The sequence below is a fragment of the Plodia interpunctella genome, chromosome 21, assembly GCF_027563975.2.
Source record: "Plodia interpunctella isolate USDA-ARS_2022_Savannah chromosome 21, ilPloInte3.2, whole genome shotgun sequence".
NCBI classification, from domain to species: Eukaryota; Metazoa; Arthropoda; class Insecta; order Lepidoptera; family Pyralidae; genus Plodia; species Plodia interpunctella.
In genome coordinates, this window is record NC_071314.1 from 1888761 (window position 1) to 1914158 (window position 25398).

General features: G+C 35.6%; 2 protein-coding genes across 2 annotated transcripts in view; one reads left to right on the forward strand and one right to left on the reverse strand.

The window, feature by feature from the left end:
• Position 1: 1 nt before the first annotated feature.
• On the forward strand, positions 2–4545 carry LOC128679398 (uncharacterized). Its single transcript, XM_053761601.2, has 5 exons — positions 2–84; positions 927–1182; positions 1545–1649; positions 2510–2655; positions 3019–4545. The coding sequence occupies exons 2-5, from the start codon at positions 996–998 to the stop codon at positions 3322–3324; spliced, it is 744 nt and encodes a 247-aa protein (XP_053617576.1). The 5' UTR covers positions 2–84; positions 927–995; the 3' UTR covers positions 3325–4545.
• Positions 4546–7564: 3019 nt separating this feature from the next.
• Positions 7565–25398, reverse strand: part of LOC128679408 (somatomedin-B and thrombospondin type-1 domain-containing protein-like) — a 64726-nt gene continuing 46892 nt past the window's right edge. The window contains exons 3-6 of the mRNA XM_053761641.2: positions 13612–13806; positions 12603–12726; positions 11112–11188; positions 7565–9502 (exon numbers count right to left, since the gene is read on the reverse strand). Of these exons, the coding sequence (XP_053617616.1) occupies positions 9300–9502; positions 11112–11188; positions 12603–12726; positions 13612–13806 (599 nt within the window). The 3' untranslated portion in view covers positions 7565–9299. The remainder of the gene's footprint in view (positions 9503–11111; positions 11189–12602; positions 12727–13611; positions 13807–25398) is intronic.

Below are 25398 nucleotides of genomic sequence, written 5' to 3' on the forward strand. Positions count from 1 at the left end.
TTTATACTGAGAAGATTTTGCGACCAAGTCTGTTTCAAAGTATTTTTAAGAAGGGATTTTAGCCAGCCGTTACCACATTATCAGGTTAGTTTTACAGTTACCCTGGCTTAGCTGCTATTACTAGTATTTATACTGAGAAGATTTTGCGACCAAGTCTGTTTCAAAGTATTTTTAAGAAGGGATTTAACCAAAATCTTCCACAGTATCAGGTTACTATGAATGGGTGGCTCAGCTGCCGTCGCCGGTGCCGGCAGGGTTCAGGCTGTTACTGATGGATGTCACCTTACACGACTGTATAAAAAGATCTTTCTTATCGCATAACCTTCCAAAGGCGCAGAAACGAACATCTTTTGTTCTACAACTATTGTCTAACGCAATAAATACAAATATTTTCCTTTTTTTTATGTTTAATGTTGTTTCTATGAAACGTTAGCTCTATGTTCGATTCCGCTACATAACGCATAAAGACGTCGTAGGAAACAAACAAACTCACATTTATAATATTCAGTAGTTGGGAGTTAGGATATATTTTCTTTATGGAAATCTAACAGCTAACATGTAGCACAAAATAACAAAAACAAAAAAGATATAAGGCCAAATTACAAGTTTGAGCTGTCATATAGTTACATTCCCATAAAGATAACGTCGCCAAAAACAAAAGCATGTTATTTGAACTACTAAGAGAGAAAACAGACAAAATACAGGGTGTATTAGACAAAAGTTATCTTCAGATACAAGATTTTTTTGTCTAATACAATAAAGTGATAAAATTTGATAACATTGTTAAAGTTGGATATAATGTGGGTATCGATTCTACTAACGATTAGTCGATATCGCGTCTCAGCTACTACCTATTAAAACATTCACACAATTCAAACTTTCATCAGATTATGCTTGAAACTATAATGTTGTGGAATTTGTTTTAGGTACATGTTGATCCTACATGGACCTATTTAAGACATGAACCTGGGTCTGTCGATTTTTATCGTGGCGGGATGTATGTAACTGATGATAAGTGGAGAACCTTTTGGATAGAATGGACTAGCGATCCGGTTGCCCAGACCACTGAGGTGACCGTGGGCAGGCAGGGTGAGCCGCCTTTTGGGAGACTAAAATATGAATTTTTAGCTGTAGGTGAAGTTGATTTTCAGTCAACTTGCCATAGTGAAGTGCAGCTGATAAGTAAGTATTCAGTATTGACAAATTAGACTCAATAAATAATAAAATGAAAATTCAAAAGCAAAAAATATGTTTATTACACCTACCTTCAACAGACTGAATAATATGCAAAACACAAAGAAAATTAACTGTTAAATTAACTGAAAAGCAACCTGAATATGCTATACCTAGAAATGTTACTCCTCAAAACTCCATTACTATCACAAACAATTTTTTTAAAATAAAATTGTCATCACACACACATAATTTACATTACTCTCAGTTGAAACTTATATAGCATAAGCATACTTAATTAGGTATCATCACTCAACTTTAGGCCGTAGTGTAAATAGGAAATAAAACTAAGAAAAAACTTGAAATTACAGGCGGCCTAGAAGTTGGACCGAGGTTTTCGAATATCGGAGGTTATGGTCTACGACGGCAAAACGAGAGGACAGTAGAAATGGAAGAAATATTAAGGACATATACAGGTGAGACTGAGCGAGTGAACTGACCCGATACGTAGGGGCTGAGGCAGACGAGAGGAGTAAGCAGTCTCGCCATGGCACTTACCGAACGAAACAATCTCCGCCCATTTGCGTGACGTTTGTGCACTGTAGTTGTACACATGTTCATATACTGGATCGTTTTCCTATATTTGGTCCGCATGAGGGATTACCTATAGATATAATACGCCAATATAATAAAAATATAGATAGAACAGGATAATAAATTATGCTAAAGAAAATCTATAGAACACAAAAGGAGAAAAATGCTGGCACATTGTGATTTTGCCTAGACAGAACTATAAATCAATTTTGAAGACAAAATGAACGAGAGAATAAAAAGTATCTATGGATACTTTTATAATACGTAAGAGATAAATTATAGGTACAGTGTGACAGTTTGTCCTACCGTTAGTGTGACAGTTTGTCCTAAATATCTATTATATATATTTTTTAAATCAAACCATTTACAAAAATATAGGTACACAAAATTGTTTTCATGGAACACTTGGTTTCAATGAAGGAAAATATCAGACAAAACCTGGCAGGTTAATTGTGTTATTTACACGGTGAAGGAAATTGCAGCCCACATTGTAATGACAGTGTTCTATTTATGTAGTCTTGAGAACCACCAACCAACTGGAAATTATACCCGAGAGCAAATCTGAATAGTGGTACGGTTTAAGTCGACTTTCTGTGAATTACTATTCCCCTCCCCTACGTTACTTATTCCCCTCCTGCAGCTCAGGGGTTCTTATGAATAGGTATTGGAAATAATTATAATACATAGGCCACGCCATGCATCGAACGTACAGCTTTGTGACAATAATACTGTATTTTTTCAGATAACTTGACAGTAACGGGTTTGTACAAGTACTACGAGGCGAGAGAGGAGCCTATTCAGATCGGCGTGTTCTTGGGTAAACATGTTTGGAGGGAGTTTTTTATTTTACTGTGTTCAGATTACATGAAGCCTGAACCCAATATTTTGGTAAGAACGCAATTTCACACTTGATTGGTAGAACATAGGTATTCAATACGGACCCTTGCAGTCCAGCAGCTGGCACCGGTAGGTGGCATGTAGGTGTGCGAGCTACTGGCACGTGTATCTCCGCCTTTATACGACAAAAAGAAAAATAAAAGTGTCAAGTGCGTGTTGGACTCGCGCACCGAGAGTTCCGCACATTTGCAAGTCTGTATTTGGCACACAATGAACAGCAACGTAGCTCATCTCCTTATTTAAATGGCACACACAATGCCATTTTTATACAAACCCGCCATATCATGCCCTTAGTGATGGAATTTAAACATTTCAGATTTCTGACGGAGATAATGAACGTGTTTTTTTTAACAGATTCACATCGGCGAACATTATGGCGAGTACTGCAATATCGCTAAGAACAGGAATGTAGTGATTCGAGTGCGGTGTAATTTACCCTGGCAAAGAGATAACTATCTACAGTTTTGGATTTGGCACGGAAATGGGAAAATATCTATCAAATCAGGATATTTTGAACCAGATATTTATAAACCGTTCATGTCCTGGGATGACCCGGAACCGTTCAAAGTGAACCTGTTCGCTTTGCGCACAGTTATCGCGGAGGAGATCCCCATGACCGTTGTTGACACTGAGGTGCAAGATTGGCTCATTCGAGAATAAAAAAGACCCACGCATGATCTAAACTAAGCCAGCACTAAACTAAGTTAACTCTAAACTAACTTAGCTCTAAACTAAGCTAGCTGTAAACTAATCTAACTTTATTTACATAAATAAAGTTAGATTAGTTTACAGCTAGATTAGTTTAAATCTAGTTTTCCAAAGAGGAAATATTCTTAATAATTTGATCTTAAATTTTTCCAAGTCGTTATTTTTGTCGAAATGAGTACTCAGGTTGAGAATTTAGTACGTAATTTTTTAAATTTAGTTTTTTTTTTACTTAAAATTTTAATTTTTCAATATTTCAAATTGAATTTTTCTCGATATAGGTAAGTATTTTGTGGAGAATTCAGAATTTTATTTTCCAAGCCATTCTTTTTAAGTTTATGTTTAAATCGAATTGTATCTTTAGTCCTACTGCGTATATTTAAAGATCTACTTAAGTATAAAATATGTCATTATTTAAATAATTTAAAATAAATTCAATAATTTCCATTGGTTGTTATCTATATATATAACTCTTGCGTTACTGAGTGACTGACTGACAGACAACGCACAGCCGAAACTACTGGGCGTAGAAAGCTGAAATTTAGTGTGTAGGCAAGGTAGGTAAGGGATTTCCTGAAATTCCCACGGGTAACGGATTTTTAATCACATACGAGGTTGTGAGCTATTTTTTTTTATAAAGTGGCCAATCAGCGAACGGATTAATCTCAGTAGTGTTGTAGTGTTGTTAGTTCTATTTGAATTTGTGCTCAATGTAACGAATATATACCATTACATTTTCAATCATCAAAATTTATAATTTTTAAATATATAACTTTGAGTGTGTTGAACCTGATCCAATATGGTTTGATGTGAAGCAAATGAAGTCTAAGTGTGTAAACAGAAGCTTAAAAATGCCTATTCCTCTTGACTTAAGATCCTTAACCCTAACTCGTATGTTTAGGCTAAACAAAACTAAATAAAACCTTGTTATTCATACAAAAGATAACTTGCACTTTAAGGGCACATTATGCAGAACGAGAAAATATATTTTAGTTTTAAAGTATGAATTCTTTTTTATGAAATACACAGTGAATCAATGCGATTCTGTGAATGTGGAGGCGAATCATGAAGGGCGATGGTGAGGAATTGTGGAATAAAACCACACGATTAAACTACAGTTCGATGAACACATTGTCGCTTGTCGTAGTTTAGACGCCGCAAAGCTCAACATAAAAATATACTATGTTTTTACAACCGGCCGCCTGTCTGACGTTAACCCTCTTTGAGAATGCTATTGATACCTATCAGTTGCCAAGGCTTTGTTCCTTAATCGCCTCCTACGACATCCACGGGAGGATATGGAGTGGTCCTATTCTAGGGCGGAATCACACGCCTCAAATGCAAGTTGAAATCCCAAGTGGATTAAGATGTTTAAAAGCAAATTGTTTTTTTACATATTGTGTTCGTATTTACTGCTGACAAAGCAACCGGAAAAACAGAGTTATGTCATATTTTCGACAATATTTCTTCCATTTTGATAATCCTACCGATTTGGGAACGATCAATTTGACAAGCCTAAATTAGAATTTTGATTTATTCACAGAAAATTTACGAAAACTTCCTTCCTATCTACAAACACGAGCACATCGACAAGAATTTTCCATAAATTTCAAATTTCACTCACCACTACAATGCTCTCCTTGTCACCATTGATTAATTTCTCGATCTCAGTTACATGACATACATTATTTATTTATTTAGAGCATTCAGGTTTCCCACTGCTGGGCAAAAGCCTCCCTCTATTCTTTCCTTTGGTCCCGTCCTACGTTGTAGTGATACAGCTTTTTACAGCTGATTATTGGCTTATAATAAGACATAGTAATACATTACAGTTTACATTAATACTCATTGCTTACCACAGTTGCTTACTGAAATGCGTAAAAATGAATTATCATTCAATATTCATTCGAAGAACTTCGACATTTATTTTATTTTTAACATTTATTAATAATTCAGTATAAGTAATTGGTTTAACCCAAGGCTTTAAACGAAAAGTTTATGTTTAGCAGTTCGATATATTTCTCCCTTTCATCCTTACGTTTTTTAGACCGGCGACCTGCTTGACAACAACCCTCTTCGGGATTGCTATCGTTGCCTATCATCAGCTGTCAAACCTTTTCTCTCTTGGTCACATTGTACAACATCCACCATGATCATAATCTAGGGCGGTTTACATAGCTGCCTCGTCTGGCGTTTCTGGAATGAATTTTAAAAAAACTTAAGGTATAATTATATATTTTTAAAATGGTGGCTCCGCCGCTGTGTACGACATTGAGTAATTTACTACTCTAATTAAAAACCACAACATCACATGGATGCACAGACTAACAAAAGATAAAAAATCTAAGCCCTAATCTTACAACATTATAAATATTTATATTCAAATTCAAATTCAAATCATTTATTCAGAAATTAGACCTTCACAGGCACTTTTTCTCGTCAATCTTTATATTTATAGTTATTTCTCACAAGCTACAAACTACTGGCATTTCGGAACGACATTGGCATTGGCATTGCCGAAAGAAACTCATTTGAACAGTGTTGGTCCCTATCATGCCAGAAGGGCTTACCATTACTGTTTCTTACAATGTTTTTTCTAATAATATATAAAAGTACATAATGTACATAGTCAAAAGGTATATCAAAACAGGTTATGATTGTGATCCGAATGCTGATTATAATATATATATATACATATATATATATATATATATATCGATGTGAAACACAATATATGTATTGCTATAATTTATATATTGTGTTGTGATCTATCCGCGCCCCGCCACTATTATTGACATGATAAATGCGTTTTTTCTATTATTGCATGTACAGAGGAGCGAATCAGACAGTCACAGAAGATATCTGTTATGCCGCGCCAGACTGGATTTTCCCCGAAAACTGACCGTCGGAAATTATTACTTTCGGAAAATTATCTGTGCGATATATTTCCCAAGCAATGTTTGTCAGCTGGTAAGCTAATTTGATTGCATTTGAGACGTTATAAAAAATCTTTACTCAGCTTAGGATTACGCGGGGCCCTTTCTTAATCTTTAGGATCACATACCTACTACAAATACCTACTTCGCAGAATAAAATCGGAGGGCTTAGTGCGGGTTTGCATTAGCTTACCAATAGCAATCACATTGCAGTGTTGTTGCGTCACAGTGGCGCAATATGATGGGTTCGCTGCGTCTATAATATATACAATTTTGTCTTATAATTGTAATTATTGCCTAGAAGTACAGACTGTAGAACTATATCTCGTATGTACCACCTGTAACCTTGTAACGACACAGTAATCGTAATATTTTTTAGTTTGAGAACCCGCACTAAGCCCTCTGATAAGAAAAAGGAGCGTGTTAAAAAAACTGCAGGCGTTTTAAACCTCTTCCATGTTTCCTATAACTTTAACACCTTTTTATTACCGTCTCAAAGCATGAACTGAGCCTCTTATCAATGTCAAGCGTAGGTGATCCAATATTCATGCAAATGTAAAGGAGACATGCCCAAATTGTGTTTGGAGATTGACTGCTGACATGGGACATTGTTTCTTTTTAACCCACTTGGAAATTGTAAGTTATGACCCACTTACTTGTGCTGTTTGATTGTACACAATCGTACATATAATACAAAGTGTAAGCAGCATTTACAATTCAAACCTTTCACGGACAATTAAAGAGACAAAAAATCATTTAAACTTTATTGCACAACATAATATACAACTAATATAGGCATATAACTTTGTATAAATGTGACCGCTAAACTCCGAAGTGCAGCTAGATTTAACCGACTTGACCTAGGTTTCGACCTTGAAGATGTGGCCACCTGGTTACTCCAAGGTGTCACCTTGGAGTAACCTGCTTATCTTCGGCTTCGACCTAGGTTTAGCCTGAGTCTGGGTCTCAGACGGTTGACGTCCTACCAATATTAGAAATGCGAAAATTTTTAAGGATGTATGTGTGTGTGTGTATGTTTGTTACTCTTTCACGCGAAATCTAATGGAGCGATTATTATGATTTTCGGTGCACGGGTATATAACCTGAAATAACACTTAGGGTACTTTTATCGGTGATCGTAAAGTTCTCCTAATACACTTAGGGTACTTTTATCCCGAACTTCCCATGGGAGTGAAGCCTGGGGACGCAGTTTACATTAGAATAAAGCGATACGAGTAGAAAAAAAAAACTCAAACCAGAATGTTTTCAAGTGTGTATTACTTAACTCAACATTTTTATTTACACGTTTAAGTCGTTCGTGGATATGTCACTCACTATCATTATGTTATACTGTCTTATATTTAAATATTATAAAAATTACACTAGTGCTTATACCTAGTATACCTAAACTGTTAAGTTATTTTTATGGTTCATGGTGTTATAAAATATATTCATATACATATACGAATTGCTTGGAAAACTGTGTCTTGGGAAAATTCTTAATGAAAAATATCAAGAATTCAAATGATAACGCTGCGGAGTCAGAGTTTATTCAACTCGCCTAAAGACATCTGACGTGACTTTAACAACTACTTACCGACATCTAGTCGCAGTAGTCGATTACACACCAGTAAATTTATTTGTCACGATGTTTTCCTTCACGAGAAGCAAGTGGTGGTCAATGACTATACACGCCTCAGATTGATAATACAAACTGATGAGGCACGAATAGGATTCGAGCCTGGGACCTTTCGATCGCTAGCGGACGGTCGTGAACACTTGACCACCACAGCTCTTCAACAACACATCTAATAAAAAAGGTCGTAAAGTTCTCTTATTCGTTTTAGCGGTCGCAACTGACGTCTGCATAAAGGACTTACACAAAATACCGTATCTTCTTTATTTTTATTTGTATATATGTGTTTCGTAACACCCTGTATAATAATAATAATCAATAAAGTTTATTTGCCATTAAAAACACAAAATATGTTAAAGAAGACACTGGTCTATACTTACATTAGAAAGAAAACTATTGTAAAAAATTAAGTTATTTGAAGCTTACTTTACTTACTTTTTTTAGGTTACATTGAGAACAAATATTGATAAATATTTACATTATTGATTTAAATTTAATTGCAATTGTTACAACAAGACTTTAGAATGAGCCATGGCCCAATGCTCCGTTGTCGTCGAAATTATATGGAGTTACGACGTTAACGCACGGTAATGGAAAACAACGGAACGGCAACGTCTTGCATCGTTGCAACGAAGCGCGACTGAACACTGAGCAATATGATAAATACAATTTAAGGAATAATCACAGATATAAGAACTTGTTGTTATTATATCTGTGGAAATAATAAAAAAATACTTGACGCAAACGGCGGCATAGTGAAAACCCGTCCTCATGGTGCACAAATCAATAACATTTGTTATGCTTGGAAGACATATTTTAACATATTCAATGTCAAAGTCATGTCGAAATATGCTGCTTTTACATCCTATTTTAAGAGGTCATTAAAGTATTACGTAAGCAAAATTTTAGATTTTTTATACCAACGTTGGCAACTATCTCCTTTCCAGCTCTTCATGTCATTAAAAACATCTAAACAGCATTTTTTTACGAGATCAAGGACGATAATAACCTTCCTGAATCCATCAACCATCATAAACAAACAAAAAACCCCCTTCGGTGCTTTAGGTGGTTCTCAGAGGGTTGCGACAGCTCCGACCGACAATCGATTTTTTAAAAGCAATGAACCATTTCCATGATATGAGTCATACATAAAATTGACATTACATTAAAATTGAGATTAACTATTTTAAAGTCGGATAGAAAAACTAATTCTCGTCTTTGTTAAAATTTGAAAAATTGTAATGACAGCGCCGCCGGAGCGGTCGTTACGCTGAGAAACACCTATACTTGAATGAAGACCTCTAGAGTTGGAATCTGTCGTGATAATACCACAGTAATATTCTTTATCAAGTTTAAAATTAAACAAAGATGAAATCAGGGTTGGAGCAGCATTCAGACTTCTTGTCGAGCGTGTGGTCAGCGCGAATCCACTTTCCATGGCAGTGTGGCGCCACAAGCGCGTAGAAACGGGTCGTGTGTCCCGGGACACCGTGTCCCGCGCAGCGCCATTTCAAGTCCCGCCGTAGCGCCGCCGCTTCGCAGAGGAGACAAACCGTCGCGCCTGTAGGAAATAAAGTTGATTTTTAGGTTAGTTTCACAACCTAGGGTTGGTAGCAAGCATGGGCACAAAGGTAAATAAGTCAGTTACATTTATATCTACTAAATCTCTACTATCTATACATTCTACTATTATTATAAAGAGGTAAGCGTTTGAGTTTGCATGTTTGAGGCGGGTAATGTCCGAAACTACCGATTTCAAAAATTCTTTCACCATTAGAAAGGTACATATTCCGACGGGAGCGAAGCCTCGGGCAACATCTAGTCTACTATAAAACTTAATTCACATATGAGAATATAATGAATTATCTTCTTGTCATAAATTTCGTAGCCCATCGGCTGTTTGGTTCTAGGATCACTCCTTATTCTCTCATGGATATAATGACGATAAACAGCCATGACACATGATAAATTAAACAACTGAAACACAGCATTTAGCACATCAAATTACCCTACATTAACCTCTATGGCGCGGTAATAGCGGCGAGTTTGATGTGCTCTTGACTGTACATAAAGTTTCAATAAACAAAATCAACATTCCGGAAAATTTACCTCATTATTTCAAAGTAATTAAATTGTATTTGTGAATAAACAAATGGCACTATATTCTCGCATGAAACTGTCGCGTCCTAGCTAAATATGTAACACGCGGCAGTGATATACCTGTTCAATTTGCAAAATTTTAATTAAAGCTATAGCTGGCTAAGCCAAACTAATTTTCTGGCAACGTGTATGGAGCGGGCCTTGTCCTGAGTAAGCAACGCCAATGGTAAATGGGGATCTCCTTCAATTATAAAGGACTATCTGCGTCCCGGGGCTTCTCTCCCGTGGAAATTTCGTGATGAAAAGTACCTTATGTGTTATTCCGGGTTATATTCTACCCGGTTATATTCCAATCAACCGTTTGGTCGATTTGACTCTGCGCAAATGAGTTGAGGTCTAATTCTCACTCAATTTAAGTACATTTCATCCGATTTCCTCATGTTTTTCAAAAGTTTTAAGCGAATTCACAATCTAAACAGTTCGAACGTACAATATATACACAATACGTACAATGTTTTTAAATTGTGATTTTCTTTGAATGCAGAAACTGTGTTCAAAGAAGAAAGGGACAAACCTGTACAAATTTATTTGTTAGAAAAATTAAAAAACCCCTGACTGACTGAATATTCATTTTGCTACAACTTTTGAACGGCTGAACCGACTGTGATCAAACATATCTAAAAACCACCGCATAAAATTTAGCTATCAAAAAAAAAACTGCATTCAAATCGGTTCATCCATTGATGAGCTACGGTGCCACGTGCACAGACAGTAAGTAGTAAAGTGCTTGCCCCTGAACCGAGAGGTCCCGGGCGGATCAATGATGGAAAATGATATTTTTCTGATTGGCCCGGGTCTTGGATGTTTATCTATATATGTATTTGTTACAAAATATACCTAGTATCGTTGAGTCAGTATCCCATAACACAAGTCTCGAACTTACTTTGGGGCAAACTCAATCAGTGTGATTTGTCCCAATTTATTAATGAATTAATTTTTTTATTTAATGGCGTAAGAATCTGGCTCAGAGCACAACTTACGTTAAAGGGGTGGAAATTTGCTGTACATACCTTCCCGAAGCGATTTGTAGTCGGAATCAGCGTGGCAAGCCTTAGACACCTTCGTCACCTCAAACTGGATGCAGTACCTGCCAAGGGACAAACCTATTTACTACATAGAACTGAATGCACGTAACATTCTGTAAAATTTACATATTATCCTGGTCGTTTTCGACTGGTAAATTAATCTTCACGACTTCGTTGCTGTGCCCTAAGATAAAATATTGAACAAAATATTTGATAAGATCAAATAAGTTAAAATTCAAAAAGGTTCTAGATCTATAAACTAGATCACTGACTAAATTTAAAAAAGACACATTAAATTCTTTTCAGAAAATGCTTTGCTCTTCGTGTGCGCTGACCTATCAACCCATATGCTGTCATTTACATGAAAACAGAAAAAAAAATTAAAAAAAAAACGTTGTTCTAAAAACGCTGAAAATAAAGAAGAAATCATGTTGGTTCCCTGTTGCTGGCAACACAAGTTTTTTATTTTTTTATTTTTTTATAAGGTTGTTGTTCTAAAAAAGAAGAAAATCTACGGCTACGAACTCTGTCATGTGTCCCAATTAATATAAAAATAAAATACAATATCAACAGCAGTTGTTTGGAATTTGACAAGATCCTAACAGGTTCCCAACCAACATAAATTTCTTCTTTTTTGCAACCGAAATCTAAAAGGTCTTTTGACCACCCGGTGAAGAGGCCGTTTACAATTTCGGTTGCAAAGTAATTCTTTCTGAATCAGTTCTTTCTGAATAATGTAAGATATTTTTCTTGAAAGATTCATAACAGCCGAAAGCGTTGGAAATACGGGTATAAGGAAATTGATGACAAAACTCGCGTGTGTTTAGTGTGTAACGTTCGTCTCGGAGAGCCCATACAAAACCTGTAATTTCCGGATCCATCTAGTTGATTGTATTACTCATTCAATACATATGTATACAAATTGAATGGCAAGTCGGAATTCCGAAGGTTTGAGAGCAGAAAGGACCTATTTCAAGTCTCGGTCCCTTTAGGATCAAAAGAACTTTGCTAGTTGACGTGACTTTGAATGTTAGTGTACCTACGACAGGAATGGCAATGTGAGTGAGTTTAAAACCTTTTTGGGAAAGAGACTACTTACATTAATATAAATTCGATTTAATTTTAGGTACGTATATGCTTTTGTTTTATTATGGACGACCATCAGAGGTCACGCGTTCAAGATATTTTTGTTTAGATTGACCTAGGTCTTGATTATTTATCTATAAATTGTTATAATTAATGTGTATGTGTCGTTGCCTTATACATATATCTATCTATAAGTAAAATATAGTGCTTAACGTCGATTTATGTGCATATCCAATTGGCGTTAAAAATTGTATTTCACAAGTGTTGAAGGCTAACTGGCAAACTTCAGGCAGATTTATCTAGCAGTTAGCTTATTTGTCAGATTACAATACGATATTATATCAAAGAGGTGAAATTTATAAAAAACTTCTTGTGGCATTTGATACTCACTCTCTATGTGCGTTGGACTCGGGATCGTCAGGGTTCCGTAGACGAAGGTTCTTGCGGATGTCCACCGTCTCGTTGGAGTGCCGACTGACTGACAAACTGCCTGGCAGGATCATGGCTGTTTCATCTGTTTAATACAAAAAATATTTCATTAACAGTTCGCTGTGCACCTTAAATGGGCTGAGCATATATGTAAAGTGCTCACCGAACACGTATCGAGTTTTAAAAAAAGTCCTTTAAGTACCTACTACCTTTATTTTGCGAAACTTTATTTTCATTTTTTAATTTACCGCTCAAAAGTAGTGCTAAACTTTTGATTAATAAAAAAATATTTATTTAACATGTTCGTCCGTCTTTGGGGTACAGACGTACATTGTATGTGTACTGAATTTCAACTCATTGGATTCAAGCGGAGAAAACTACTGGGTGAAGATCGAACAGACAGACAGATGCAAAAAAATCCTATTGTTGTACATAATCAAGCTTGATCGCTTAAAATTAAGCCAGCTAGGGGTACAAGCTCAAGGTGAATCGTAGCAAATTGTGTTTAATGATACATATTATATCATATATGCTAGCTTTTACCCGCGGCTTCGCCCGAATTACCCTTCTATACATGAATCAAAGTAAAATCTTTATCAAGTTATCGCATATAACGCAAGCGCGGTAAAATTATTTGTTGTCTAAAATTTCATGTTTCTCAATTCAAAAATTACCACTTTAGGAATAGTATTTCCAAAAATCCTCATTTGTAGGAGCCTACATCACAGTAGCTATCTGCATGCCGAATTTCAGCCCAATCGGTCCAGTAGTTTGGGCTGTGCATTCATAGTAGATCAGTCTAGTGACTGTTTTTTTTTGCGTTTTATATAGATTTCTGACAATTCGCGTACAGTCAACAGCATATCAAATTAGAAGTTAGAAGTGAAATTGCAATAAATTTGGTTAGGTTGGTGTGCTGTTGACTGTACCATATCCGGTTTATTACCGGCGAAAAATGTGGGCTTTTTACCTCTGAGTGGTACATCACTATCAGGCGAACAGCCATGGTGTTCCTGACACGCTCTGCGCTGTATCAGGATGGGACAGTGTCTTCCACCGTGTGCTGGAGCCTGGACTACTCTGCGACTTCTCACCATGCTCCCTGAGCCGCATTTCGTGTCGCAATCAGACCACGGACCCCAGCTGGAGACCACACAGTCTATCACTGTAAACAAACATAATTTTTATACATTAGTGCGTAATGACTATTTTTATATGATTTTATTTCACTTGTAATGTAAAGCTACGTATGCCCCTATATCTATTCGGGCAAGATTCCTTGCAACTCAATTTTGAAGCAGATATATCTTCAACCGATTGAGCTGAAATTATGTATACGGACAACGCAGAAATTCTATGGAAATTCGATGTAAGTCAACGCACGTCAGTGTGTAAAACGTCCGTGTGTTTCATGTTCCTATGGGAAACAATGGAGCACAAAAGCTGATACGTCGACGCAATATAGCAATGGGGCATGGCTCTTAAATATTTATTTGCGTAGCACGACTTTTCTATTTACATCTCAACACAACATCTCACCAACGAGTCGATTCGCTGTGAGACGCAGCTAACCAATCACAACGCGGTGTGATTGTCGTTGCGTGACAATGGCACACTGTGATTGGTTAGCTGCGTCTCACTGCAAACCCACACTTCGCCCTAACAAATTCGATGATGGTTGATTGGGTTTATAGTTTTTATCCTGAAACTGTAGCAAGCAAGGCTCCGAGGCTCCACTAGTGTATGATGAAGCCGTCACGAAGCTCTTCCAGACCAATGGAGCGGGTTGCGATTGCCAAGTCACTGCGTTATGGAACGAGTTGAAATTTCCACACATTTCCAGCAAGCGTTAAATTTGTTTGCTTTTGGTATTTCATTACGGTTATGAGTAGAATTTTTTTTTCTGTTGTAAGAGGCGTCTAAGGGACACATAGCCTTGGCAGCAGCTGATAACAAAATCATTGTCAAGTATGTTTAGACTAACGACCGAACCTTCAAAATTACTGGTTTATTTTTTTACGCAGACCCCAAACTTCGCGGCGTCTCAGCTCCGAATATAACCAGGAGAGGGAGAGAGACTAGGAATTATGAAACTAGGATAATATAATAACAAAATCTAAACAAACCATATATTATATAAGAGCAATATAAATAATAAATAAATAAATAATAAATAAATATATTAGGACAAATCACACAGATTGAGCTAGCCCCAAAGTAAGTTCGAGACTTGTGTTATGGGATACTAACTCAACGATACTATATTTTATAACAAATACATATATAGATAAACATCCAAGACCCGGGCCAATCAGAAAAAGATCATTTTCCATCATGACCCGACCGGGGATCGAACCCGGGACCTCTCGGTTCAGTCGCTAGAACCTTACCACTGCGCCACCGAGGTCGTCAAATATAATTGAAGTAACAAACCTACTTCTCATTACGACACCACACACCGGCCGTGATACAGTGCATATATTCACATAATGTGCATACATTCCATATTTGATAAATTAGGGTAAGCATCCAGAAACAGATGGCGGTGAATGTCGACCAAAAATATGTTTATATTTTATCAATGTCATGCTTTAGGAGTACCTATATAAATTTTCAGAACATACTCTTGGACACGGACGCTCCATATGGATAGAGTTTTTTAGGGTTCCGTACGAACTTTAGGAAGGAATGCTTTAAAATCGCAGCCAAATTTTATTATTTATTTTTTTCCGGGTTTATGACTCTGCGCTTCGTGATGTCACACACATTTATACAGGTGACTCTTTATTCACTTGGAATTTTTGTTCACTAAGTCCATCATACTTAGGGTGGGTTGCAACTTAAACGTTAACATTAAAGTGCGCAGAAAAACGCAAAGTGTACCTACGCAATTTTGTCTAAACGTCAACGGCGCGGCAGTTAAAGTCGACGCAGAATTGGACGGTGCAATCACCATTAATAACTTTTCGTATGGGAGTAACCCCGAAATTGCGAAAAACTTGAGGTGACAAAATACTCTTTCTCTCTCTCTCACTCTGTAAATAGTCCGGTGAAACATTTTATTTCTAGATCAGTATATGTTATTATAGTGTGTCAGTTACAAGTCTATTAACATTGTGATTTATTTTTTCGGCACAATGTTCTGAAGTCCAGATAACGGCTTGTGGCTGCTATTCGCATGACAAACACTCCCGAAACTCCATTTTATAGGCCATTAAAGGGTGTTACTATCATCGTAAAATAACGACAATGCGGAGATAATCCATACTCACTTCCATGCTAATATTATAAATGCGGAAGTCTGTCTGTCTGTTCTGCTTTCACGGCTAAACCGAAAATTGGTGTGCGCACGCATACCAAATTTAAGTTAAGGACTGTCTTTTTTTTCAAAAATAACCCCCAAACGACTATCATGGGAGGTGAAATTTTGTTTCAATTGAAATTTGTTTGAAAATATTTCGCTTTCATACGGTATTAATACATAAATTACTTCGCAACATCGCGGGGCAAATCTCGTGATTAAATTCGAAAGCAACACTTATCTAAATCAATTCTTATTTTCTTCTTTTGGTATATTATTTCCATTGATTTAAAAAGTTTTGGTTTTTTTTATTTTCAACTTTTAGATGATTATATAGTTTTGCCAAAAACAAATTAAGAGATAACTAGGAATGTAAGTAGTTTTTATTTATTTTATATCATTGTCAAAATAAAAGTGTACTTAAAAACAAAATTTCAGCAATATTTTACGTATGTTGCCTCATTTCTAGGTTTCATTAGTTTACAAAGACTACTTTTTACGTGGTCGAGTCGTTTGAATAGATAATCACCGAGATTCAGATGTTTCTTCTACATGTTTACAATATTTTTATGCACAGTTACGCGTGTAAGTGTATTAAAACCATAAAAGTTTATTGTGTCATATTTTTTTAAACCTTTTTCTGAAGTGTTATGATGAAAATATGTAAAGACTAGAAGTAATGAAATCTATTGTATGCTACTGTCTAAGAACAGAGTTATTCCTTTTAAAATTGCAATTACTTTAAAAACCATCAGCAATACAATTTATTTTGTTGCATAAGCTCTTATTTTTTCAAGCGTGTTTTTCAACATTTAAGCAAAATTACACCAAAAATGTTTCCCCATATAGCAGGCAACACTGATTGTTTACGTGATGTCCCATGTCGTGTACTACTGATACTCATTATTATCTCACTAACAAATAGTTTTCCAGTTAAGGCGATTACTCGCTTCTTTTTTCTAAACTCGCTCGCTCACTCTTTCGCTAAGAAATAAAAGAAATTTAAAAAAAAAATGGGAATAATTGACTTAAATCTTTGTGTTATGCCAAACTCAAAAACTATTTTCGTATACTTTTCACCTTATAAAAAATAAATTACTATATTCAAGGTAGAAACTACTTCAAAACTAGTAATTTTTGTGCATCACGCGGATGATGGTAAAAATTACTGGCACAAATTGAGGCGACATTTTTTCATTCATTTAATTAACGCATCATCACTCACTAGATTTAAATATTTGTGGTAGTATTTTGATAATTAAATTAACGAGCTCATAATAAATCACCTTATAACAGCGGCCCATGGTACAGCCCGCTATCATTTTGATTAAATTGTACTCAGTTAATTAATTATGCGCCCGTCTTGATTTAAAATTTATTAATAGCATAATATTGCGGGATGTACGGGCAACATTTTTGTTAAATATTTTCGTTTCTGAACATTAAATTGTATTAATATTTATTATTTTTAATGAATAGTTTTTTGTGTTCTCTTTTTTGGGTGATTGAAACAATCAATCTTCAGTATACCTATGTACTTTCTAAAATTTAATATTATCAAATACAAAATTATAATAACTTGCTTTGGCTCGCGGCTTCGCCCGCGTAAATTTCCAGCGGGATCGGTTACTTTTCCGGGATGAAATACGGATTGTACACTATTATGCTCCGTACTTCAAACTACATGTATACAAAATTTCAAGAAGATTGGTTGAGTAGATAGAGCGTAAAAAGTAAATAAACAAAATAACTTTAGCATTTGTCATATCACTTAGGATTAGGATACTATGTAATAAGTTATTACATTATTACTAATAACTTTTCAAGTGTTTGACTATATTAACCACGTTTATAAAGTTAGTTCTGACTTTCTCACATCGCCACTAGCATACCAAATCTTTAAGATTTTGCGAGAAACAGTAACAAAGTTCAGTTCAAAGTATATTTTCACAAACTCACATTTATATTCCATTAAGTACAGCGGCGTAACTACAGGAAGCCAAATGGGCCAATCGTCACGGGCCTCCAACCGCAAGGGGCTACTATAATTTTTTTGATCATCAGACATTGCTTGTCTGGGTGTTAAAAAAATCAGCAGTCTCAGCTGTATATAGATTTTAACGCCTGGCATCGTGACATATCACCCCTGAATGCAACCAAGAACATGTGATTTTTTCCCCAACTGTCAACTGTTTCAGAAACTTGTTTTATTTTTCTTACGGAGCAGCCTACCGACTACATACTTATTCTAAACAATGCCACAATCAAAAAAGTCACAATCTTTAATAACGGATCAGAGAGGGTACCTCATATTGAGGTCCCCGAATAACGCAAGACTTTTCTTAGGCTGTAGTTACGCCAAAGACTGCGTGCCAGGATAATGTACCTACTTAAGAGGAAATGTAGCGTTTGCTTCAGCATTTTCATCGCACACTCTGTGTAGACCGCAGAATCAATAAATAATTAAACAACAGAAATGTCAAAGATACGTTATTGGATCATAATTCATATACAACAAGTAAAATGCCATGAATTCGAACAATAGTTCAGTTGGCTCTTCATCAATCGAACAATTACTTTCGAATCCTGCTTTGTCTATACGTCTAAAACAATAATTTCAGTGTGCGTATGTTAGTTGGAACGGATGTTGTTAAAATATTAAAGTTGATCAAAGAAAGTGATCTTAAATTACTATGTTTCGTACTGCGGGTAATTTTTTTTTTAATATATATATATTAGGACAAATCACACAGTTTGCACTAGCCCTAAAGTAAGTTCGAGACTTGTGGGATACTAACTCAATGATACTATATTTTATAACAAATACTTATATAGATAAACATCCAAGACCCGGACCAATCAGAAAAAGATCATTTACCATCATGACCCGACCGGGGATCGAACCCGGGACCTCTCCGTTTTTTAGAAACACTGCGCCACCGAGGTCGTCAAAATATTGAATTATAAACTTTTTTTATTTTCACTTAAAAACTGTAATTTTAGACAGCTTTAGATTAAAAAATAAACGTTGTATCAATCGAATTTCCGCCCAAATTCAAAATATAATTTTTAAATCATTTACATGTACTGGGTGCGTATAGAGCAAATTCAATAGCCAGGTATTTGACATGTAAAGTTAGTTTTTTCGTATATATATCTTTTTATGACCAGTTACAGCATAATAAATTAGAATAAACTTTTTAGGAAATCACTTTCGTTATGTTAATAATAGTTTTATTTTAATATGTATAGATTTTAAATAATATTTGAATTATTATCAAGAAAATTCAACAATAAGTACTGCGAAGATTATGGGTAAAGGTCAGAACAACTTGACGTCAAATAAAAAAGCCTTTCTTTATTATTATGATTATTATTATTTCTGTGGTGTAAACGTAGAGCGACGTTAATCCGCACTTTATGAAATACGTCCCCACGTAAATTATGACGCGCAGTGTAAATTCGGTGAGAAAATAATAGCACGATATTTGTGTCAAGTGGCGTAGCTAGCGATGTATACCCGGGCACTAATCTCAAGGAGCTCTCCCGACCTTGGTTCCATCGTCTTGATCCTCATGATCCTAGGGTGAATTTTCTTCCTTTGTACCTCTGAGGGGATCCAAAAATAAATTTTGTTTTCTATTCCACTAGAATTCAAGAACTACGGAGAGGTTCTAGAATTTCAAGAAGTGGGCCCTCAGAACACACGCACATTCCAATTTTTTTTAATTATAAACAATCGATATGAAATAAAAAAATAACTTTTCACATGAAAGCTGCGCAATCATTACAATCCGTCAATTTTCTTGAAGAAGGAATCATTTCCAAATCAATCATTCATAAAATTTACATTACTACAGTACAGAGTAATTAATGTAAAGTCATATAGTAAAACTCATTCTTATCTTTGTTAAAATTTGAAAAATTGTAATGACAGCGCGACCGCAGCGGTCGAAACGCTCTGCGAACCACCCGAAAACAACATTATTATAAGACAAAAAAGAGCAGAAATTTTATTTTCTTTTCTATCTCCAGCAACATGAAAAATGTTACCATTAAATAATCCAGTTTTCCCCGTCATTAGTGTGTCAATCTGTCCCGTTAAAAAGGTACTTAATTGAAAAATGTCGTCTCCGGGCCAAGTATTTTAAGGTAAGTCTAATTCTAGGTATTCTAATTGTATACTAAATAATAACACCTACTTTTTTCGATGTAAAAATGGCGGCTAGCATTGCCACTCTTTCAAGAGCACAACATTATGAATATGTGGGGTTGAACCACACATAAAATATTTCATTTATCTATGGGTTGAACCCACTAAAATACGTTGGTTCGGTTCCCCTTTACGCTATATATCCAGGGCTACAGGAAAAACCATAAAGACTACCTATGTCGTCCAAGTACCAAAAGATCCTTGTCGATAATTCGCGCCATAAGGGTTTTTTACTATTTCTATCCGAAACAAACAGACGAGCCGCGTGCTACAGCTAGTCCTAGCAATTCTAATAATCATTGTTACATGATACTGTTCAAAGACAATAACCGCTTTCGTAATTAATAGTATTTAAACCACAGAACAAACAATAATGATAAATAGAAGTGCATTTTATAGAAAACAGACAGACACACAGCAATAAGTAATAGAAAAAGGACCACATGAAACATTAGATGATATACATTGTTTGCTTCAATATTTTACATAATAGGCTTAAAACTAAAATATGAATTACTAGCAACCCGTACCGGCTACGCTCGGGGAAAAACCTCTCTTAGGAATCATACTGTCTATTAAAAAAACCGCATCTAAATCTGTTGTGTAGTTTTAAAGATCAAACAGATAGCGGGAAGCAAATTGTTTATAGTATGTAAATTATAATTTGAAATATTTTAATCACAGCGCTTGAAAAATGTAATTCAAAATTGTAATAGCCGCAGCGGTCGAAACGCTCTGAGAACCACCCGAACACACGTCCAAAGTCAGTTAAAACGTTTTGTACATACGTATTCAGTAATGTCATATTTCTGTAACCCAAAACTCTCTAGTCACTTCTGTTCACAAAACCTAATCTCATTATAAAAAGATTTCAGTCTGCATGGAGGTGACAAAATAAAATTCATTGCCATTTCTATTTTGTTTATACTATTCCAAATTCAGTAATTGGAACATACAATGTTGATCATGGCATTGCAAACAGAGACAAGGCTTTGATTAAATGTTACATACATTTACACTACAACTAATATGATATATTACGTCTCAAGAGTAGAGGGACTGTAAAGGGTAACATTTAATAACATTAAACTGATAATTTATTGTTTGTTTACGTGTATGTAAATGTATTTTATAAACTTTTTAGTGTGTCGTATTCCTAACAAATATTATAAATGCGAAAGTAATTTTGTTTGTTACATTTTCACGCTCTATCTACTCAACCAGTCTTCTTGAAATCTGGCATAGTTTGAAGTATGGAGAAGGACATACGGTAGGTACCTTTCATCCCGGAAAAATAACTGTTCCTGTTTTCTGAAATGACGTTGACTTTCGTATTGATTCGACAGGCCAAATACATTGAATTTTTTTCTTGAAAATTAAGATTACCTAACAATTTAATGGACGTTCGTAAATAAAATCAGCAAAATGTATAATCAAAAGATGTTTATCTCCGGATACCTCTCCCATTCAAAGCACAGACAGATCGACAATTTAATTGATTTGAATATGTAAATTTACGGGTCGGTGCTCCGGAACTAAGTGGTACAAATTCTCGGGCCATCTCTTATATACATTTGTAATTGTGAATAAGTCCTTAATACTGTTCTGTGTCTTTGTTAATTCTGCGATGGGACCCTTAATGAAGTACGTGTTTGCCCAGAAACTCATCAAAGGTAGGACGGCGATTTTGATTCCAATGGCTTCCTGCGGTGAATTTTTTTCCATTAATTACAACAGATTCAAATAACTTAATTTAGCAAATAAATTAATAATAATTTTATAATATTACAATTCACGACCTCGATAGCGCAGTGGTAAAGTACTTGCCTCTGAACCGAGAGGTCCCGGGTACGATCCCCGGTCGTGCGTCCCCGTCGGAGCGTGTTTAAAAAATTCTAATTTTACTATACTTCTTTTTATAAATGCAGTTAACAACATTTTTGTTAAAAAGAATCTACTGGGCAAATTTCGATGAATTTTGGTACAACGATAGAACAAAAACTGTTATTGTAAAATAGCTCTTGGTACCTTTTATTCCGAAATACGCGACCGAAGCCCCGGGGTGCAGCTAGTTATAAAATATATACTTAGGACACGTCCGAACCAGTGTCGGCTGTATAATTAATGTTTCTAATTAGTTATACCGGCTGTATCTTCATAACCGTGTTTCATTTTTGATGGTCCTAATTTAATTCAATCTTTACATACCGTTGTCCGCGTCTCCACCCGCGGCCGTTTTTAGAGGGTGCGTGAAAATCTGTATGAATATACAGATATTCATAAGATTCTACATTGCAATGTGGAATGTAAATATAAAAACACTGATATGGAAACAGACAATTCAGAATTGCTATTCTTGCCACGTCCCTGGCACGTCCCTGGCACGGCACTGGCACGGCCTTGGCACGTTCCTGGCTCGGCGCTGGTAATTGCATAGAACGACCATGGCACGGCCCTGGTTATATATATGTAAAACTTATCTCTTTCATCGCTGTAACGCAGCCTGACCGCCTGCGCCTGCCTGCCAACCCACCTTGGGAATTCTACAGTTGCTGCCAAGTCGCCTAGTACACCATCCATAAGAGGATATGAAAAGAATTTGAGGGCCGGACTTTCACTCCACATGTGTCAGACTCTAAACAAAAAAATGCATTCTAGGAGTGACAACAAAGTTTGTCTTTGTTACTCCTTAAATTAGGCTTTGTTTCTCCTAACATCACAATTTTTTCCTACAGACAGCGCGTGAAACGATAGACAGTCTGCGTGATATTTATAATAATATGTAGTAGGTATATTTACATCAGTCGATAAATGAATCAGTCTTGAGCTAAACCCGCTTGATTCATTGACGCGCGCTTCACATAACAGTCTGATAAAAAAATCTTATAAAGAATAGTCGAAGAATTTCAAAAAGTGTGCCCTCAGACCACACGCACATGAACTTATACAACAAGTATAACAATTTATGTTTACGATACTAGAGTGAATGCTATTTCCTTATTTTCCCCTTCATATTTTCATACAAAACCGTAAGTTTCAGTTTCCACGACCGAGCGGACGTATTAAATAAATAGGACCATTGCAAAAGATGAGTGGAAATAAGCTCCTCAAGGATAAAGGGATATGATATGTATTTATGAGTGCTCCCACAAAATGTTTCGTTTATACAACACAGATATACAATGATGGAGAATGCAATGGCAAAACCACCCCATTAATAATGCCAAAAAAGTTGTTGTGTGTGTTTCATTCCACGTAATGACCACGACCCTCAGCCGTGAGGAATACGACTATGAAGAAGATACAATGATAATATTTTTACAAAAACATAATCTTTTACTGTCGTCGATCGTCGAGATATTGTTCTTTTTATTTATCTATGCATTCAACGCGTGACAATCAATTATGTCCGTGCAGTCGAGGAGTTTACTCATCGGCGGCTGATCCTGGTTGCACCATCAGATTATGCTTATGATAACAATAAAATTAACACTTTTATTTAGGACAAACGGTAGGTAATCTCCGTAGGTAAAATCCGTTTGATCAAATCTTGCATTTGATCAAACGGATGGCATAAAATAAAACTAAATAAAAGCTTATAAAACATCAAATTTCTAGGCCTATATTTGCATATAATTTAGGTAGATTAAATGTGCACCAGCATACGGGCTGCATTTTAATCACCAATCCAATAGAAGATGAAATAGAGGAAGTAAAAAATATATAGCAAAAACTGGCCAATCGCAAATCCGTCTCACCATAAAATGTCATTTTAAAAAATCTAAATACCTACAAAACCTAAATAAACACCAATACATCAACACTAGATAAACACTCATGAACACTCATAAATGATTATCACAATTTATTTTTGAAGTAATTATACAAAACGTTTAAAAAATTATTCCTGTAGCACTAAATCTGACAAAGCATGATTTCAACCAATTAATTACAAATTGTAACAAATACTTCGTATAAAACAAGGAACGAATTATAACTTCAACAATAACATCTCAAATCGGACCAAATTACAATATAATTACGTCGGAACATCAATCCCGTGTAATTAGAACGAAACCCTTAGCAACGGGTAAGGCTGAGGTCTGAATTATAGCGGTGTTAGTCCGTCTGTGAATATAGCAGAAGCGGCGCGGACGCATACAGAAGGATATTATGAACTCAACATTGAAAAAGCAAAATTGAACACTCATTTTAGATACTATTCTGATTTATAGGAATATTTATTTATTTATTATTTATCTAAAAGAATTACATGCACATTACAGTATTCACATGATCCTACTCTAAGCAAGCCATGTATCGGGGACATCAAATTTAAAAGTTATTTTCTTACAAAAAAAAACATTATAAGTACAAAATATGTTAACTTTATTCACAAAATTAAATATGTAAAAGTAGTAGTACAACCTAGAGTACAGAGAAAACTACCAGAGAAAGGTACCAAAGATATATCGTATAATATTGCCAATACTACCTAAGTTTATGACCAAAAACTTGAATGTGCCGCTTAGTCATACAAAACTGGAGAACCTTGATTAAAATTCCGAGTCGCACTCGTCTTAAGAAAGGTCTACTTAAAAATAAACTTATAATCGATTTTTACGAGTATCCAGAGTAATTGAATTGCTAGAGATCTCGGCACGATGCCCGTGTCGTTAGGCATAGTTTAGATTATTTTTATTTTTATTTATCTTTTTTTATTATCATGAAATAATATGTATATATATATAACCTATTCAACTCTTAGATGCTTGACAAAAAGTACATACTTCTTATTTTGCTTTCCGCTTCAAGTCAAACCGCATCTTCAACAGGGATGTCAACAAATGAAAATTATACTTGCAAATGCCGAGCCATTCTTTTAAAAGGGTTTAGTATTTTGTATTGTTCGCAGCGGGACCGTCTCAAAAACCTCTCTAGTTTTGCTTTAATTTGGATGACTTTCGTTTCGTCCACGCCATGAATTAATTCCATCTGGATATCGAAATACATTGAAGGGAACAATAATTATTGTCTGACTAAGCCGCTCCCGCCTGGCCCTGGCAGAAAGGGCCAACCCAAGCACTAGCTTGATGTCAACATGGATGACGTGTCAATGGTCTGACAACTAAAATCCACTACCACGTTCATCATCACATCAATTATTTAGCTAAATTAATTATTCCATTACATTTTGTGATAACTTTTACGATTATAGTATAACGTTTATTAATACGAGGAAA

What these genes read in the sequence shown, in the direction of transcription:
- LOC128679398 (XM_053761601.2), top strand. Translation starts at nt 996, where the DNA reads ATGTATGTAACTGATGATAAGTGGAGAACCTTTTGGATAGAATGGACT. An exon ending in TAGTGAAGTGCAGCTGATAA is followed by an intron (nt 1,183 to 1,544) that starts GTAAGTATTCAG and finishes TTGAAATTACAG; the next exon opens with GCGGCCTAGAAGTTGGACCG. An exon ending in AATATTAAGGACATATACAG is followed by an intron (nt 1,650 to 2,509) that starts GTGAGACTGAGC and finishes GTATTTTTTCAG; the next exon opens with ATAACTTGACAGTAACGGGT.